At 35.6% G+C, this 19341-nt stretch overlaps 3 protein-coding genes across 10 annotated transcripts; 1 reads left to right on the plus strand and 2 right to left on the minus strand.

Moving 5' to 3' along the window:
- Positions 3644-8282, minus strand: LOC18603134 (protein WVD2-like 3). Of its 8 annotated transcripts, none has more exons than XM_018120045.1 (8): positions 8189-8282; positions 7621-7634; positions 5901-6432; positions 5334-5419; positions 4842-4935; positions 4658-4729; positions 4392-4502; positions 3648-4220 (listed from the first exon to the last, which is right to left on the minus strand). In XM_018120045.1, the coding sequence occupies exons 3-8, from the start codon at positions 6426-6428 to the stop codon at positions 3909-3911; spliced, it is 1203 nt and encodes a 400-aa protein (XP_017975534.1). In that variant the 5' UTR covers positions 6429-6432; positions 7621-7634; positions 8189-8282; the 3' UTR covers positions 3648-3908. The 8 variants fall into 8 exon arrangements, with proteins under 8 accessions (XP_017975530.1, XP_017975534.1, XP_007034995.2 ...); XM_007034933.2 differs by having other exon boundaries at positions 7604-7634; XM_018120042.1 differs by having other exon boundaries at positions 7559-7634.
- LOC18603135 (uncharacterized protein At2g34160) lies at positions 12218-14088 on the plus strand. Its single transcript, XM_018120046.1, has 5 exons — positions 12218-12549; positions 12871-12919; positions 13380-13442; positions 13532-13599; positions 13740-14088. The coding sequence occupies exons 1-5, from the start codon at positions 12268-12270 to the stop codon at positions 13809-13811; spliced, it is 534 nt and encodes a 177-aa protein (XP_017975535.1). The 5' UTR covers positions 12218-12267; the 3' UTR covers positions 13812-14088.
- LOC18603136 (ureidoglycolate hydrolase) lies at positions 14576-19302 on the minus strand. Its single transcript, XM_007034939.2, has 12 exons — positions 18974-19302; positions 18776-18861; positions 18448-18522; positions 17730-17858; positions 17404-17490; positions 17018-17220; positions 16834-16936; positions 16492-16583; positions 16290-16352; positions 15770-16010; positions 15111-15151; positions 14576-14811 (listed from the first exon to the last, which is right to left on the minus strand). The coding sequence occupies exons 1-12, from the start codon at positions 19175-19177 to the stop codon at positions 14714-14716; spliced, it is 1422 nt and encodes a 473-aa protein (XP_007035001.2). The 5' UTR covers positions 19178-19302; the 3' UTR covers positions 14576-14713.

Here is a 19341-nt window from a genome sequence, read left to right on the forward strand (position 1 = left end):
GAAGCTTATATTCTTTGCAACTCTCCACAAGCAAAGCTAATTTGGAACAAAAAATTTTCAACTGCAAAAAGATGGAACACAACTTTTGTTTCTTGTGCTGTTGTTTTTCTCTTTTCAGTCTTGTTTTCACACAATCACACTAGCCCCATACAAAACTGCTGTTTTTTCAACGAATTTGGTAAGAAACAGAGAAAGGTCGGCAGACTTGGGGTGCATTTTTGAACTAAACTACGAAAGAGACAATGCGCCATTTTTCCAAAGACTACACCTAGTGAAATGAAGTTAGTAAAGGGCATTCCTGTTTTGACATGGTCCTAATTTTCTTATCAAAGCAAGTGGGCTGCACATTCCTTTGTTAGAATTATATCACACTATTTTCATGGCAACTTGCTTGCATTGACAAATTCTTCTCAATGATCAACTTGAATTTGACAATGTAACAAAAATGCATATTACTTGGAAATCCAAATCTCTTTAGGAATTCAGAAGAATGTTTACCTCCTCTTTGAGCCTTGGGTTTTCCTGTATACCATCCAATAGTTATAAGCATTCTTGATAAGAAAATCATACCACAGTTAGATTTGAGGCATAATTCAAGAGCGGAAAACCCTTTAAGATTTGCTTCAACCCAAATAACAGCATTATGAATACCTGCTTAGATTCATGAATTCTGCCGGATTCTATCCTCTCTATAACCTAGAGTCTTCCAAGGCTACAACAGAAAAGAAGAAAAAGGATATATAGAGTAATGTGAGGAAACAAAAATGAATTTCAATGCTTACACCTTGAAACCATCAAGGAAATGCGACGGCTTCTTGAGATTTTGTTAACTGATCAATAATTCATGAACGTAACATATAGCAACCAGGGTGAATTGTATATATTCCATAAGTTGGGGGGAATGAAGCCTGGTCCGAGATCATTCTGATGAAGTCTAGAGCTTCAAATGAACGGTCTCGAACCAGACAGCATTCCCCTCAACTGTTCAAGACTTCAAAGAGAGAGAAGAAGAAAGAGAGAAAGGAGAAGAGAGAGAGAGAGAGAGAGAGAGAGAGAGAGAGTGTGTGTGTGAGAGAGAGAGAGAGAGAGAGAGAGGACTGTTTGATATTGATTTGGCCATGCAATGCTTTTCCCATGGGCCCTTATATACGTGAGGATGAGTATCTCCTTATGTGGGTCAGATGACATTAGAATCCCCGCTTTCTACAGCTTCCCCCTATCATGCTTTACACACAGATTTCAAGTTTTGCAACTTTGATGTTTAAACTTCTTTCTAGGCTGCGTTTGGTTTTGAAAGTCGAAAACCCTCTTACCATATAACTCTGAAGAAACAAATGGAAAGGTCATTGGTTTATACAGAAAGTTGAAAATACATTGTTGGAGATTAAAATCTTCAACATGGTATGACAGTTTTTTTTGACTCAATGATCTACAGTTCTTGAAAGTCTTTATTTTGTTAGATTTTAGTGCAAAGAACAGGAGGGATTTGGCTTTTTATAATCCAACTTTTGTACTATATATATTAGTTTGATTAATCATCTATAGTGAGATGAAATGGATATGGACATGTTGATGGGGAACGCTGCCAAACACACCGCTGTAAATAGAAAAATGAGATGTCAAAAGAACTGAAAATGATGCTATAAAGTTTGGTGGATGAAATTAAAGCCATTGTTACAGATTATAAATGGGGGTTGGAATTTAAAAAAATGAAAAGATTGGGTGAAATATTGGGGTCAAAGCAATAGCTTCTTTTAGCATCTGATACAAAAGACTTAGCAAAAGCTCTCTTCTACCTGTCAATCCTCCTCCTCCTCCCCTCCCAAACTTACCTGTCTGAATTATAAAATTCATAAAAAAAAAGGGTACACGTGTCGTAACGAATGCCGGTTGATGGAACAAGGTAAGCCAAGAATTATCAAATGAGTGAATGATCATTGCTTGGAGAAATTGGTGTTATGATTATAGGATTACCTTTTAACAGTGAGCTGAAAACTAAAGAAATATGGGGGCAGCGGTAACTTGCATCATCATCTTGACAAAGGGTGTTTAAAGGATGTCTCTTTTGCTTCCCACTTGAGGAAAAAGGGGAAGATTGAGGTGGGAGAAGCTTCATCAATGAGGGCAATATGCCACAAATAGTGTGATTCCAAGCTTAAATGGAAAGAAATACAGGTTGGCCTGTTAAAAGCTTTAGCAGAGCCAAAGGAGGGCATTAGGAGGAAAAACAAAGCTGAAAGAAAAATAAAAAGAAAGGAAAATCTTCATGCAGTGATGTTACTGTGTTTTTTAAATATTTAAATGTAACTTATTATATGACTAAGTCATTTCCTAATTTCACCAAAAGTCATCCACTTTGAATTATTAATATGACAACTAAATTTGTTTGAGATAATGGCAGACATCTGTCTATCACATTTTACATGTGTTTAGGATCAAGAACCAGTGTGCACCAGGGAAAAAAAAACTATGACAAGAGTTCTATATCTCTGCAAATGGCGATAAGCTCACTTCAGGCACCTAAATTGATTAGCTACTATATATTAGGTGCTTGAGCATACCCATATAAATGAATCAGTCAAATTACTGTGGTACATTAAGAGACAGAAAGGGCAGATGTGTTAGAGGAAAAAGAAGAAAAATCTAGCTAGAAAAGAGAGGTAGGAATTGCATTTAACCCAGCTTCAGAAAGTATTTTGTTGGGTAACCCACATTCATTGCTCTTAATTAACATAACATTGTAATGCCATTACTGCTTGTTAAATCTTTTTCCTTTATAATGGAAGGTAAAAAGCATTATCTTTGACATTTATGTTTAAATTAAAAGCATCCCTAAGTTCCATGTATATGATTCATGACTGAATAAATATGCTGCTCGTCATTAAGCTCATGAAACATTCTCAAATTTGGTGTTCGAAACTTGCAAAACCCAGTAACTCAGATAGTATTTAAGCATGAAATAATCAAGGACTCAAAGTTAAGCTAAAATTTAAAGCCAGGATCCTTTTTGACTAGCAAAATTTGTTACCACAAATGAGGCGCATGTTCATCTCAAAAAGTCGTCTTTTTCTGTTAAATCACTGAAAAAAAAAATAAAAAAGAATACCCACAACACTATGTGCTTTACGCTCCATAAGCATCTTTTCCTCTTTTTCTTTAAGACCTTTTCATGATGAGGCTTGCTGTAACTATTCAACACAAGGATTTCCATTCCATAAAAAGCACAACTTCCACCCTAACAAAGCGGCCCTTAACGGCCCCTCTACCTCAACTTTACATTCATTCTTCATCTCTTAATGGAGGCAACAAGCATAACTCCTCACACATTACCAAAAAAACACTTACAAACCGAGTACACAATCTTCAGTGAGTTCAAAACTTTTTATTAAGATTACAACTTACAACCTCTGCTTTCTACAATTCTGCACCACATAGAAACAATGAGTCCATCTGGGTTATGTGGCAGCAAGTGCAAGTCATGTCCGACGGCTGTTTTAGCTGACATACACTTTGAAAATATGCACCAGCACTGTCACTGTGAGTAAGAGACAGCAGCAAAACAAAAAGATCACAAGAATGGAAAATTATACAGGAAGTAAGTAGTCAGTGCCTCCTCTCCTCATGAGCTCATAACAAAGAGTTGGAAATCTAAAATGTTCAAATTTATTGAATTGTTCAAAGAAGCAAAGTGAAGTCTCTTGACTTTGTCAAATATTACAACAAATCAGGGACTTTTTATATATACGAAAATGTTATAACTTACAGAAATTTACACTTAATAACAATACCGAAAAAGCAACAAGTCTTTGCAACTTAAAGGTAACGAAATACACATTCTGTAGAGCGGTCCCAAGAAAACATGAGAATAAACCCTTTCCTTCTTTTAAATTAGAAAACTCACCAGAAACTCAAGACAGGAAATTAATGTCTGAGTCAGTAATGCCATTAACCTTGGGTGAAACTGACTCACTCATCTCTTGCACTTTCATGGATTCATCTTTGAATTTCAAAGGAGCATGGCCATACTGGAAATTGTTTGGATTCTTTTTGTTTGCTGAACCAAACATGGTGGCAATGGTGTCTTCTCTTTGACTAGCCAAACTGTGCCGATTTCTGTGATGGGAATCACCTTTCACCTTCTCTCCTTGACTTGAACTGACTGCATCACCACTGCTCTTCCTTCGACCTAGCTTTGGAGACTTTGCACGAGTTGGTGGCATCTGGCATTCATTCAAAACAGCATATCAAACTTTAACCAAACATGCCAAGAAGTTGCTGTAACTTATCAACAATAAATCAGAAAATTAATATTTATGATATCTGTTTAATAGTGAATTAGTTGTTTGACCAGGCCAAATGACGTTAAAGATTAATAAAAATCTACACTATACCTTTTTCAGCTCAACTTTTGGTGGAGGTCCCTCATGGTAGAAGCTTGGCATTGGGTTTGCCTTGAATGTTAAACTCTTTCTGAATTGCCTGATGGCTGCCTCCCTCTCTTCCTAGAAGATTTTCAAAGTTTTATCAGAAAAGAAGCAAAAAGGAAAAATAGAAATACCCGTATTTTGAATTATAATTATCTGCCTCAAACAGTAAACTTGAACTGGTAGACATGAGAGCGAGTGAGAGATGTAGGTAGCATGGTGAGTTGCCATACCTTAGTCCTTGCTTCACTTTGGGTTTTCTCAGCCTCTAGCGCTTGGTGTTTCTCTTCTAGTTTTGAATAAAACTACAAGAAAACAACAAAGTCAGACAAGGATTTGCCTTTCAGATTTTGCAGATGCAGGTAGCATGCTAAAGTCAAGGCAAACACATGCAGCATATTGAAGTCAAGGCAATACCTCCTTCCTCTTCTCTGCACGTTCTGAACATCTAAATACAGGAGCTGATGCAACAGTTGCCTTGGGCTTAGCAGTCTGTGAAGACACAACAGTGCTTTGTACAGTCGAGGGGTAACATCAGTGATTTGTGGACAGGGAGATGATTTCATGCTTTGCCATGGGCATGCAGTGTCCCTGTCCCTTAATACAGGAATAGGGCATGCAATCTAAATGATTTTTTAGAACTTTATAACCATAAAGATTTGCATTTAACTAAGGTTTAGTGCTCAAATTTGACAGGTTTTTTTGTTAATTGAGCAACTTCTTTTCACAATTACAAGCGCAACACACGTGGACATAAATTAGAAGATCATATGAAGCATTCAAGATACTAGCTTTTTAAACAGAATAGAACCCTATAAATCAGGAGGCATATCAATTCAAACAGAAAGGAGCATTTCAAAAATGTAGAAACGGAATGATTGAACTTAATTCCAGGTAGAAAGAGGATACGTAGAAGTAACAGAACAAGTTTCATCATCATCAGGATGTTTCTTGTTATTAGGTTGCAGTGGCTTCCTCAAGACCAATTGCGGCTGCTGACAAACATATAGAGACTTCATGAGCAACTATAAGGGGGAGAAACAAAGAAAAAGAAATTTCTAAGCCTGTATTTGATCAATTCTATCATACCCTGTTAAGTATTTATTAAGTTATATATTCGCTATTGGAATCAACGTTTCCATTTCTGAATTTCTCATTCAAAAAAGAAAAAAAAAACCTACAAGCTATTAGTTGTGGCACCATGTGATTCCTTCAGGTTTTCATGATATCCAAATACATCAAGATTCAAGAGGAAGAAAAATTTGTTGATATTATCAGTCACTATATTGTTATCAATTTATGCAACTTCTAACAAATATAAAACTTGATGAAAGGCCTGTGCCTCGTACAACAGCATTTGCTTAAGTAAAATTTATTACTATGCAGTTGCAACGAGCATGAAGTTTAAAGCAAGAGAACAGATGGCCAATAGTGAATTAAAACAACCCATAGAGAAATCTCAATAAGGAAGGTTACCTGATTCTGTTTTGTTGTATTTGGATGATGTGCACCATTCGTGTTGGAGGTTTTGTTCACACCAGATCCAGCATCAGGTTCAGCCACAGCAGGACGAGTTCCACATGAAGCACGCTTTTCAGTTGCAAGGGCAAATGGCTGTGGAACAGTGTGCTTCATTCGAACATTTACTGCAGCAAGTTTTGGTACATGCTTGGATACTCTTGACTTATTATTCTTTGTTTTGGCTGCTTCTTGTTTGACCTTCTCCTCAGGCAAGCCTGCCTCAAGATTGGAGCTTAGCACTCTCTGCTCTTCCTCACTGTTCTCAACTGAGTTTTCAGTAGTGCATTCCTTCACCTCGTATTCTTTTGCTTCAGTGCCTTCTTCTGTGTCTTGAAGCTCAGGATCCCCATTCACATATGACTCCAAGGCATCATGATGACTGGGAAATGTTATGTTATTTGGATCTTGTGAAATACCATTTGAATAAACTATTACACAATCTGGTTCCTTGTCCATGCAAATGTCTGTAACTTCTACTCCCATTGAACTGCACAAATCAATTAAACATCCATATTGCCATCAGTAACTTCATTTTGATTTTGATTTACGTATAACAATCAACAAGTTCAATCACATTAGATTGATAGAAATCATGCTATCTTAAAACAATCTGTCAATCATTTTAGATGCAGCTGGTACATAAATTTGCTTCTAGAAAGATTTATCTCATCCTTGAGATCCTGCCAAAAAAATACAGATCAGAAGGAATAGTATAGATTCCAGAGAATCTACAAAAGCTATAACATAATTTCTATAAATGTGATTCAAAAGCCACACAAAGAGAACATCAGATATGATATCGGGGGAAAGCAATTAGAGAAAGAATTCATGACAGTATCACTCTTCCTTAGTGCTCAATTAAGTCCTGCACTCTGACAGGACAGTTTCAACTATACTTACTCATCAACTCCCAAACATGCTACATACGCCCAATGGTTTCTCCTCTTCAACAAACTAAGCTCAATTATGACAGTAGTAAAACTAGCCACCAAAATGGAATTGAAGAACTTTTTTGGTGGAAGATGAATGGATGATGGAGTACTTGCAATTACCAAAGATATTCCTATTAAGCAAAAGAAAGCATGACAAATAGAAAATACCTAATTAAAAAAAAAACAAACATAATGGCCTGCCAGCATGGAAAGATTTCTTTAAGAAAAAGAAGCAACAAACAGAATCATTTGCATCTTAAAACCTGGAGTTGTCAAAGGACATAAAAGGAAGTATAATTGAGAATAAGAGAGGGATATTACTCAGAGGAGTGGCGTGCTAAGCACATAATTATGATAAGAGTCCAATTAACCAACTCAATCATACACCTAAAAAGCAATAATCATAGCTCAAAAGTCAAAAGAAAAAAAAAACAGAGAAAAAGAATACAGAACTTGGTTTTGGTAGAGCAAAATAATATTCCTATCATTTAAATTTAGAGACAAGGAAAGTTCAAAAATTCCAGAATTAATTCTAGAATCAACACGTCTCACCTCTAGACTGTAACATCTAATTATAAATCTTACTAATGAAAACTAATACACATAAAAGCAGAGATAAAATTTGTGTTTGGATTCATGTAGTATCTATTTGAAACACAGATATGCACTTCAAGGCCTCACAATCTGCTTTAACACTCCAGAGAACCACAAAAAAGATAATAATACCAGCAATGGTCACTGACCCTCCATTTGATTCCTGAAAAAGCAAGAGAAAAAGAGAATCTAAAATGTTATGCATAAAAAAAATCTTGCTTTCGAAGAAAAATCCAAAATTGAACCAAACTAAACTTACATTAAAATTCAATTTGTTTTTTCACATCACAGATATTAAATTTCAAATCTAACACTAACCCAACATTTCTTAGCCATCAAACGCTACCAGAACAGGAAAAAAGATTCAAAGACTTTGGATTCTACAAATGCTGGTTTTACTTCTTTTTCTCTGCCAAGCACAAAACCAAAAACGCCCCTACAAACTCTAACACCCCAAAGAAAAGAAAGACACCCACTTTCAAGAACCAAGAAGAGAAGTGAAATCTAAGTTCGGATCAAACAAAGAAACCAAAGAGAAAAAAAAAAAGACATCTTCTATTTCGAAGAGTGACATTCAAAGGCAAAGATTTGAACTTTAAAACTCACATTTTGCACGTGCATGCGATGCAAGAAGGAGGATAAGAAGACGAAGAAGAAGAAGAAGAAGAAGCGAAGATCACAAGTTTTGAAGAGTGGTAACTGTGGTAAATTACTTACAGTTTTTATCTGATCTAATCAACAAACGAAGGCTCTCTGTTTTGCCTTATCGAGCTGTGTCTTCTGTCTTTCTGCGTCCTTTTGCATCTGTTTGAGAATGTTTCTGTTACTTTCTTTATATATATAATAATATATATGTAAGCTGGCTCGTCGGTGTTAACGGTGTTACTTAACGGCGTTTATCTCATTTATCTTTTTCTTTTTTTGGGTAATAAATCTTTTATTTAAAGACAAAAAAAAGAAAAAAAATATAAAAAAGGTGGGTTTGATATTGGGAATAATGGAATCTTTTCCAAAAGATATTTCCCCAAATTTTGGCTTTTGTCATTTTGGCTTTCTTCTTTCTTTTCACTTAATTTACCATTAATAACAATTTACTCCCTGTAGAGTAGTAGTTCTTAAGTATTCTTTTCTTTATTTTTGGTACATTCTTTAAAGTATTATTTTTGTCACAATTGAGGAACAATGGACAAATGCAACTTAGGGAAATTTAATATTCAGACAATGACACATCCATTTAAATTCAATTACTTATATATTACTCTGACTGCATGATCAATTAACACAAGTTTAGTAACTCAAAGCCTACCTAAATAAGAGGAGATTGCTATTCAATTGCAACTAAAGAGTAAAAGCCTTTCACAATGTTGTTGGAAAAATTATAAAACTTTGAAAAGATTGGATTATAAGTCAATTTCATTTTAATCGGTTGGATTATGAGATTCAAGTAAAGTTTTTTTTTTAATTGTATAAATTTTATTTTATTTTTCTTAAACTTTAGAGACCTAACATAAATTGATAGAGAAAGACATAGATGAATTTAAAGTTATTAGAATCTAATTTTGGCCAAGTGTGGCTTTGGAGCAATTAATTGGAAGGATCAATTCTAATTAAATAGGAATGAGGTATGCAAACAATTGATTAGAATAACAACTTTAAGAATTACTCCATTAAAACTACATATAAGTGTCTTGCCATCAAATTTTGCATATATATATATATATATATTGATATGGAAAAACCCAAAAATATGGTGAGGAATAAATATATATATATATTTAAAATTTTTCCCAAAACAAATAGTAGGAAATGTAGTCAGCAAGACTATAATATAGGTGCTAAGCTAAAATATTACAAAAGGGCTAACTCTGTGGGAGCCTTTAACTTCTTCTGCAAGTCCTCAGGCTTTCAAAAGTGAGATAACAATTGTTTAACTGAGAATCTTATCCAGTTATCCCTATTACAAAGCACTGCAACTTATCATTTCAATGTCTACTTGCCTTGGCAACACATGGAATCTATATACAATTTAAATCAAATTATCAACACCCAAATTTGGGTTAGCTTAATTTGCCAAATTTTATACTCTCTGAATAATAATTTTTTCAGTTTTAATGTCCAACATAACCAAAATTTTCCTAATAATTAGACTTGTAATTTTAGTATTAAGGTCTGGGATTTTTTTTTACTTATTCAAACTTTGTAATCATGTTATGTTTGAATTTGCTGCCATACTCTACAATCACACTATGATTATTATAATTTAACCATGCCCACAAAAGGGAAATCATAAACTATTGGTGGGGTATTAAGCTCCTGTTTTACTTGCAAGTCATGACTAACATTGTCAATAAAAGTACTTATATTATCTTAAACAATTTATAAGATTCATAGTTTAAACATAATTTTAGCAAATTAGTTGGGAAGTTTAATTGCTATAAACACATGGAGTTGTCAAATATGTCGAGAGATGTCCATAGCTTACCCAAAAAGTTTTGAAAGAGAAGATGTGTTTCTATCCAAATAATTATTGAGGTCCCATCTTTGATTATTCCTGCTTAACCCTTTTGATAAAGGCCTAACACCCTCTAAATTAATTTGATACCCACTCCTTTTAGCTTACAATTCCCATCTTACCCATACCCTACAAGTTTGGTGAATAAGGGGGCTCTTGGTTTGGGTTAGGCACCAAAAATTTGTCCCATTTTCTCTACTAGTTTCAATCCCAATGTGTCTGATATATATCTTTCCCCTTGCATGAAAATTTCCTCATTCTTATCCTTGTTTGGCTTGCCTTGTTAAAGAGGTTAGTCAGTTTTCATAGTCACAAGCCAGTTGTTCAATCACATACAATATGCATTTTTATGATAAAGTGTTAAAGAGTAATTCTTTTTCAAAGTAAAACAAGTACAAGTTCCCCCTGCCACTTACTTGGATATGGCTTATAGTAATGAATGGTTTTGTGGGCAAACTTTGGCTGTGGAGGGTATGCTTTCAACAGCTTGTGGGCTAAGAGAGCTCTTTGTTAGTTGCATGCACATATTTGATATCTCTAGGTATGTTGGTTAAAGACTTTGGGAGGCTTCTTGCAATTTCCTTGTATGATTATGTCTCCCCAGAATCCCAGGTGGGATCATTTATTTGCGGCTGCTGATCATCTTTTCCTTGATGCTTACATATGAACAGCAATTAATTGCCATACAGCAACTTCTCCTTTTTTTTTTTTTATATATTTAAAAGCTTTGAAAATTTCTTTCTATTTGATTAAGTCATTGATCTTGTAACAACGATAATCAACATTTTTTATTAATTTAGAAAAAATTTATGGATTTCAGAATATAAATATACACATTGTTTTTTTTTAAATGATGTTGAATTTAAATTATGAATTTCGGAATATAAGTATATACATTGCTTCTTTAAGATGATATTGAATTAAATGATTGTTTTTATTAGTTGAAATAACAAGTCTTTGGAGAAATAATTAGTCATTGAAAAAGATTTTGTGGGTTAAAAGGGTACATCAAAGTATATTATATGCATGAGATGACCAAGTTAAGGTTGATAGTAAGAGGGGAATTAGGGGCAATTATAGATAAGTAAGATTATGGAAGACAGGGTGAGCCCAAGGGGGGAGCATGGATGAGCTGTGAAACTATGACTTTAGGTGGTAGAGGGTGGAGGAAGAGAAGGGAAGTGAGTGGAGTAAAAGGAAGGGTGCCATTTACAAAGCATAAACATAGAGGGAGAACAATGATAAGTGGGAGCCAGATATCCCTGGATCACGCCTTTTAATCTTCAATTTCAAGTCAATGATTGATCATCTTCAAAGGGTCCCCCACCCCACATCCTAGATTGTACATGCCAACGGCCATGATTGATGACCATCACCTCCTCCATCATCATCCACTCCTCTCCCTCACTTCAACTAAAGACTCACCATTGAATCATTATGCGTGTCAAATGTTATGTGTATCAAATGTGAGTACATATTGCCTTCATTTTTATTAATTTATTCAAATTTCTGTTCTAATAAGAACTATGCAATAAATGGTGAATTCTGAAGCATTTTCACAAGACATTTACTTATAAGAGCTTTGTAAATAAAATAAAAATAACCCTTTTTACAAGCAAACTAGAGGAAGTTAATCTTGCCCAATTGATAAGCAAAGCTGTATCCCTTTCAACTTAGAAGATATTTCTAAATTGTGACCTTAAAGGCGAAAAGTTGGACTAACCTTTTGTAAATGTTTCAAGATAATATAGCTCAAAATTTGAAGGGACAAACTTCTTAAAGTAATAACCTAAAGTGGTACTGATGCATTGAAGTGGGTAAAAACAAGGTTGCCACCACCTTAACTCAAATGTGAAAGTGACATTGGACCACTGTGAAGTATGATGGTAAAATACATAGCCTTTTTAAGTCAAGCTCGCTCAAACTAAGTGAAAATTGGCTCATGGGCTAATTGAGCTCAAGTTATGACTGTTATTATTAAGCTTTGCTATTTGATTCATGGTCTTTTCTGCCTTAACGAGCCCAGCTAAAGCTCAGTTAACTGCCAAAGCCCAATTAACAGAGGTCCATACCCTGAGACATGGTCTGCTCCTTGAGCCCAAAGATCTGCACGGCAATTAAACACGCGTCAGTTGTTCATTGGAGGTTGCCATAGCAATTTCCCTATAAGATCTCGTCCCAGTCGCAATTCACATTTTCACAAAGCAAGTCTCCTTTAACTGAATAACAAACTTTCCCGCCATTTTCACCAAAAGAGAGAGAGAGAGAGAAGCGAGCTGAATCAATGGAGTCGATTACAGCAGTTGTTTCAGAGAGCCCTAAGGCCAAAGAAGAAGCCAATAACGTCGGAAGCGGCGGCAACATCAAGATCAGTGAGAAGCCATATATTGTTGCTTTAACTCTAGTTCCTACTGCTGCTGCTCATCATCATGACAAGGTTCCCTCTATCACTTCTCCTGCAGAAACTGAGTCCCCCCAAGAGAAGAAGATGAAGAAGAAGCAGAAGAACAAGATTCAAGTCTCCAATACCAAGAAACCCTTCATCTTCTATCTCAATCTTTCCAAGGTAAAAGAACTTATACTTTCTGGGTTTTCTTGGGGTAGAAAGGTTGAGATTTCTTTGTTTTTATTGGTTTTCTATGCTTTCTTGTATTTGTTCTGATATGGGTTTGATATATTTCCAACTAAGGTTTCTATCTCTGTTACTTTGCAATGTAGAGTTAGGTTTCTTGGTGCTTATACTTTCATTTCCCCTGAATATGTCACGGGATCTTTAATAATTAAAAACTTGGTTGTGATAGATTTTGTTGTGTTCATTTGATCTATCCTCCTCTTTAGGACTTTACGGAGTTTTGTCTAATCTAATCTAATCTTTGCTTTGTTGCAGAGGTACATAAATGAGCACAATGAGGTTGAGCTCTGCGCCTTGGGAATGGGTACAAAGTCTTCAACCCTTTTTCTTTTCTGTTTTGATTTTGTACGTTGCTCTTCTTCTCTTTCTAAGGCAAAATGAATCTGAATCCTTTACTTGAATCTTCTTGTAATCAAACTGGATCATCAATCTTGTTTATATCACACTGAACGCATTCGTCTTAGGATAACTGACAGCAATCTTGTTCAAGTTTTGCTTTGAGAATTAATTAGATTGTCTTATATATGTATCATTCTTTTGGAAAGATTATGACATGCTTGTAGTTGATGACTATGAAATTGCCTGGCATTTTAAATTCACTAGTAGATTTCCTGTTAAGCTTGCCAATGGCTTAATATGTAAGGTAGAAGAAGCATGGTCTTGGTCTATATTCATGCATCAATGGTTTATACCTTGGACTATATGGCAATTGAAATTCTGTTTCATCGGAATATTTGCTGATATTTGTTGTTATTTTCTCCCAGCTATTCCTACTGTTGTCACAATTGCTGAGATTCTGAAGCGAAAAGGATTGGCAATCGAGAAAAGTAAGACGCATTCAATATCTTATGTTATAGTAGGTGGTATATGTACTTCGTATGTTGTCACTGATTCTTATCGTTTGGAAATGCAACAGGAATAACGACATCTACTGTACTCAGCCCGGAGGAGGATCTCAAAGGTCGTCGGATTGAGAAAGCTAAGGTTAGTGCCCTTGCTTCTATTACTGGGGTTTGTGCAAATTTTAATACTCATATTTCTCATCCACCACTAACCCCTAACAAGTTTTTGTTGGCCATGATACCTGTCTAATTCTGTGTGTGTGTGTATCTCCCTCTCCATAGATTGAGATTGTGCTGGAAAAAGCTGAGAAACTTGACAAGACCAATGCGCCTGAAACCCCAAAGAAGGCATAAGCGAAGCAATAGCACTGAATTTCACTTCTAAAGCATGATCTTCCCCTGTTTTCCCCCACCTTTTACAGTTTCATGTAGAGATAGGTACCAGTTCTAATTTGATCTGTTGCTAAAATAAGCAAGGGTCAGTTTAGTAGGAGCTAGTCCAGTTGGACCTTTCTGAGTGTTTTTTTCTTCGTTGTCTTCGATCACATAAGTGTTTACCCAATAATGTAGTCTCCATTTACTGTACAGTGTAAACAGCACGTGTAAAAAAAATGTACTTTCACAGTGTGAATTTCATTTTGAGCTACGACACTATCGGGTTAGTTAACAGAAGCACTGTTATTCTATTAGCATGAGCAGCAAAGAGAAAGGGTTATGGCAGATGATAAATTCAAACAAGCAGATTTCTGAGGAAGTTCTAAAAAAAGGGATGATTTGTTTCTCTAAGTATCAAAAACCAAAAAATCTCTGCATTTTTGGACAAGTGTGTGACAAAGTCAGAGCTTGAAAAACCATTAGTCATAAGTATCGAAACCCCCAAATGTTTGCCGTAAGTATCAAAGCATTGTATGTTTACCTGAGACGATCAGTCAATGGTGGAGGCTTGGAGCTGCTATACCACTTACGTGGAGCTGGATTCCGTTTCTGTATAGTTTGTAGGATATGAAGCCAACATTTTATTCTAAGCATACAACCCTTTTAAGACTTGGGAGTTCCATTATCTTTGAGATTGGATCCTCAAACATGATGGAAAGTTGCATAGTTTTGAGATGAAATGCTACGATGCAATTATTCATGACAAAGTTCTTTATTGAAATTACCGACACAAAGTTCTACATGGCACAGTGGGTAGAGAATACAGCATTGACCTCTATGAAGGCCTAAGCAGGTAGTTTACAAAATCTATAAACAGCACATCATCGCAGGGACAACTTGGCGAGGGTTAGTGCTAACACCTTGACGCCATTTGCTATATCCTGAGTGGAGGCATATTCTTCAGGCTTATGGCTGTAACCTGCAAAAGCAAATAGATTAAAAATATTTTAGCTTGTTTTGATGATCATATGCAGAAAAGCTGCTACTGTGTCTAGCTACAGTTTCTCATATTCTTTTGGAATACAGAGCCACATTAGATGTCTGGTTTAAACCAGCATGCTTGCTTAGGCACCTATTTTAAAGCAACAGTGACATAGAACTTGTGAATTAAATGACATTTTGCAATACTGTAATTACAGTAATCAATTGGTTTAGAAGGATTAATTGAAAAAGCAAAATTGAATATTTGATGTATAGCAACAGGAAAACAAATCATACCTTTGTAACATGGAATGAATATCATGCCCATAGGAGATATCCTGGAAGAATTGAAATGTGAAATCAGCAGCTACTTATAGCATACAATCATGATAACAATGATGATAAGAGTGATTTATGAATCTTTGACATGTCAATTGTGTATTCATCGCAAATTGTCGCTCTTCTAACTAACCCCTCAACCAGGCCTTTCCCTTAAAGTGAAAGTTTACTCTCAGGAACAGGATCCAAAGTCAGGATCTTTTCTTCCAGCATGGGAGGAAGGAGAGGATGAAAAGTTTAGATGCCAGTTTTAGATCATGAGAATTCCAGTGCCTTTTCCAGGATGAAACACATCCCCCAAAGCCATCCGAAGATAGTATCATCTAACAGAATTCAGAAGCCTGATATTCTCTATGATTCAATATCTTGGAATGCTAAGGTCAAGCATTTACCCTTCTTTTATTCTCATAAAGTTTGCACTCTATAAGACATAGCAACTGCAGAGTTCTATTTACTAGGACAATTCTTTTCCTCATACCCGCTTTTCTTTTTAATTTCATAAGTTACAAATCTGATGGGTCCAGGGACCTGATCTTCAGCCCTGTACAACATTGTGTGGTGCTTGCAAAAGAATTAGTTGCTAAATATCTTTCTTTAAACATCTCTCGCTCCCTTACCTGGCCATAAACAATGAATCATGGTAAGCTCTGCTAATCATAAACTTTTGCGTCAAGTTCAGCTCTTTTGATGCAGCTTCCATTGCTTCAATTATTGATTTTTCAGAAAGGGCTGGTGGGTCCTGATTTATGATCCTGAATTCCGATAGGTTGACCTTACGCTTTGTTGCAATTGCAATTGCAGATTGATGGATTTTCTCAATAATGACATTTCTTCTCTTTTCATCAATATCTCGTGTGTCTGCCAAAAAGACAACACAAGTAATAACAAAAGAAAACATATCACATCATCACATAGTAGTCCAGACATAGCCCAGATTATCCAAGGGCAAGGTCAACCTCATATATGTGAAGTGATAAATAAAAATTTTAAAAAATAATGGTTCTAGCTTTTTGGGAATAGGTTTTCTTGATATAGATAAGGGACAGATAGTGTATTGCACAAATAACCTGTGAGACTAAACATTCTCAGAGTAAACTTATGTTCTCCTGGAAGAATATTCATTAACATGATACATACCAATTTCGAGGTGTGATTTACTAGGGATGCTGTTGATTGCTCCAGGATGCAGCTCTAGAATCCCTGGGAAAACAGAAATTCTAAATTTATAGAAGGTCCACAAAAGATTATTTATCTGAAATAGAGGAAGCTTTATTCAGTACAAACAAGAACTTTGCATAAGATAAAATGAGGAAAAGAAAAATATTTGCTCTGGACTTACCTACTGTACCAACAGTATCAATTGATCCAGATTCCAGTACATGTTTCTCAACAGATAGCGCTAACTCAGCAGCTGCCAGTCCTGCATCATTTCTGCACTTTATAATAAATTTACAGGTTATGGTTCTTTTTGACTTAATCACATTCTAGCAAAAGTATAACAAGGATGATCTCATGCACAATAAAAAATCTAAGTCGACCAAATTACTCTAACACAAGCATATATTATATAGACAAAATATGCACAGCATCAATGAAACATGAAAGCTGCACAAGGTGGCACTAGTGTTATTACACTCTGAAGCATGCAGGAAAGAAGAATTTCAATATTGATAATATTCACCTGCTTGGCATCAAGACTGCACCTGCATGCCCACCATTGCCTTCAAAATCAACTTTTATACTTGCAGGGGCTGCAATGGCAGTTACTATACCAATAGATACACCTGAATTGAGGAATAAGGCAGATTAGGGGAGCCTCAGATATTGAAAGAAAGAGACAGCAGTGACAGTCAAAAGTGAGCAACCTTCCTCCTCCAGAATGGGCCCTTGCTCTATATGCAGCTCAACAAAAGCAGAGTAACTGCCTTTCTTCAGAAACACACTGGATAAGTCATCTTGATCTTTTGCATATCCAGCAGATCTTGCGGCATCTAAGAAGGATATGTTTTGACTATCAACTGTTGTCTTCAAAGCTTTAGCAAGTGCCTCACCACCTGCAAATAAGCGACTGCACATCAAAGAAACATATCAGAGACCTCAAACTAGAGTCCATGAATGAGTCCCAGCTGTGAGACATAATATTTTGAAGACAAATATTCAGGACTTAAATCTGCAAAGATATGGTGCCAGGAGATTCAAACAGAAAATAAACCAAAAAAACTGTGCATGCATACTATTTGTTCATACTAACCTTCCCAAACAGCCGATCCCAAAGCGTGTTGGCTCTTCGGAAGTGAACAAAATTATCTCCAATGACCTTCTAGGTTTGAACCCAGACCTATGGAGATCCCATTATCGTGGGACAAAAATTTTAGCCACAATGTAGTAAACTGGAAAAACAAAGATCTTAACATAAAGCTTATACATTTATCATAATGACGATAATTTTTTAGGTAAAAACGTATAATATATTTTAAAAAGTGACTATTTTATTGTATTATATTCATAACCATTTGCATTAGGGTGGAAGGATTTTAAAGGTTCACATTTACATTGGTGAAATAAAAAATCACAAACCTCTTTAGTGCATTAATGGCTTCTATTGCACCTAAAACACCAACAACACCATCATACTTCCCAGAGTATGGAATAGCATCAATATGAGAACCTGTTGCCACCGCAGCAAGCTCTGGTTCATAGCCATCCCTGCATGGTAAAAAGCATCTACAGAATCAGAATGAAAGGAACAAAACATGTGGTCAAAGACAATGAAGGTATAGATATTAGTGTGAGTTTGAAGAACAAATGCAAATTAGAAATCAAGTGAAAGGGAGAGAAAGAACAGATATTAGATCAGTGGAACGGGTGACAGAGCAAGGGAACAAAAAGGACAACTAAATCAATCATGGAGCTCTTTGTAAAATGGAAAAACAGCCACCTATTCTTAAAACTTTGTTATTATCGACGTGAAGATTGACGCATTTCATTATCAATGAGTTAGCAACAGTGGGTAGTATAAAATAATCAACATTAGTGTAACTGGCCTAACCAAGATAAAGCCCCATTTGACATTCAAGCCATAATAGTAAAGTAGGAAGAGAGAATCAATTAAACAAATGAATAGAGAACTAAGCAGAAAAATAATGAATTAAAATATTACATAAAAAAAGATATCTAGTGGTAAATAATCAGCATCACTTATTTGAAATGGCATTGAATCCCCAGCAATAATAATGACAAGACAAATCTTAATTAGATGGGAAAAATGGATTATCAAAATGGAGCAAAAACCTACCACCGACCAAATATGTTACCAACAGCATCCTCTCTGACAGACAGTCCAGCTAGTCCCATCAAATATTTTATGAACCTGTAGTTAAAATGTTGCAAACAATTTACATGAAGATACAGGTAAGGGTGAAAAATGGATAAAATTGAAAGCATATACACATGAAAAAACACTGTGCCAAGTCCTATGCTCCTTCATCGCAAAAGAATATGCCTATTCATTTCCTGCTATTTAAAATTATTCCTAAAATTACTCAGCACCAGCAGCAACCACATAAAAAGATTCAGTCTTTTGATGAAAGCAAAACCAAGAAATGAAAATTTCGTTACATTACCTGCGAGCCAATATATCTTTCTCAGTGTAGAGGATCCTAGTAACCGATGGGGCAGGTGTATCCGAGAAAGTTGATAGCTCATCAATCTAAACCATCCCATTTCACAACATTAAACCCCATAAAACAAAAAACCCATATTTAAAACCACTCCCTAGAGGCCTATAAAAGGAAAAGGAAAAGATTAGTTTTTACAAGTACCTGTTTCTGTAGAGTTTGAGCATCAACTGAAAGTGAGTTTGATACAAAAGGGTGAGGTGGTTCAACAACTGGGTACCCAGAGAAATCTTGCATGGTTTTGATTGTTGGGTCTTCATTTTGTTGAGTTAAGATTGAAGGAATGGAACCAAGGAAGAAGAGAAAGAGAAGAGGTAGGGAGTGTGAGTAAGAGAATCTCAAACACATCTCTTTTTCCTTTTCTTTTTACTGGTTTTTGGAGTTTTTTGGATGGTTACTAATGTATTAGCGTATTATAATTTGGGAGTTCGATTGAAGACAGAGCTGCTCTCTGGGGCAAGTGCAAACCCGACGTCGCTTCTCTTTGTTGTCTTGTGTAAAGAAACTCAATT

The sequence above is a fragment of the Theobroma cacao genome, chromosome 4, assembly GCF_000208745.1.
Source record: "Theobroma cacao cultivar B97-61/B2 chromosome 4, Criollo_cocoa_genome_V2, whole genome shotgun sequence".
NCBI lineage: Eukaryota > Viridiplantae > Streptophyta > Magnoliopsida > Malvales > Malvaceae > Theobroma > Theobroma cacao.

Bases quoted from the DNA above. Each gene is read 5' to 3' on its own strand.
- LOC18603134 (XM_007034936.2), bottom strand. From the start codon at position 6,428: ATGGGAGTAGAAGTTACAGACATTTGCATGGACAAGGAACCAGATTGT. The intron at 5,420-5,900 runs GTAACCTTCCTT...TATGTTTGTCAG, and splicing joins ATACAACAAAACAGAATCAG to CAGCCGCAATTGGTCTTGAG. The intron at 4,730-4,841 runs GTATTGCCTTGA...GTTTTCTTGTAG, and splicing joins GTGCAGAGAAGAGGAAGGAG to TTTTATTCAAAACTAGAAGA.
- LOC18603135 (XM_018120046.1), top strand. From the start codon at position 12,268: ATGGAGTCGATTACAGCAGTTGTTTCAGAGAGCCCTAAGGCCAAAGAA. The intron at 12,920-13,379 runs GTACAAAGTCTT...ATTTTCTCCCAG, and splicing joins GCTCTGCGCCTTGGGAATGG to CTATTCCTACTGTTGTCACA. The intron at 13,600-13,739 runs GTTAGTGCCCTT...CCCTCTCCATAG, and splicing joins GTCGGATTGAGAAAGCTAAG to ATTGAGATTGTGCTGGAAAA.
- LOC18603136 (XM_007034939.2), bottom strand. From the start codon at position 19,177: ATGTGTTTGAGATTCTCTTACTCACACTCCCTACCTCTTCTCTTTCTC. The intron at 18,523-18,775 runs GTAATGTAACGA...TTTTAACTACAG, and splicing joins AAAGATATATTGGCTCGCAG to GTTCATAAAATATTTGATGG. The intron at 15,152-15,769 runs GTAAGGGAGCGA...CAATTCTTCCAG, and splicing joins GATTCATTGTTTATGGCCAG to GATATCTCCTATGGGCATGA.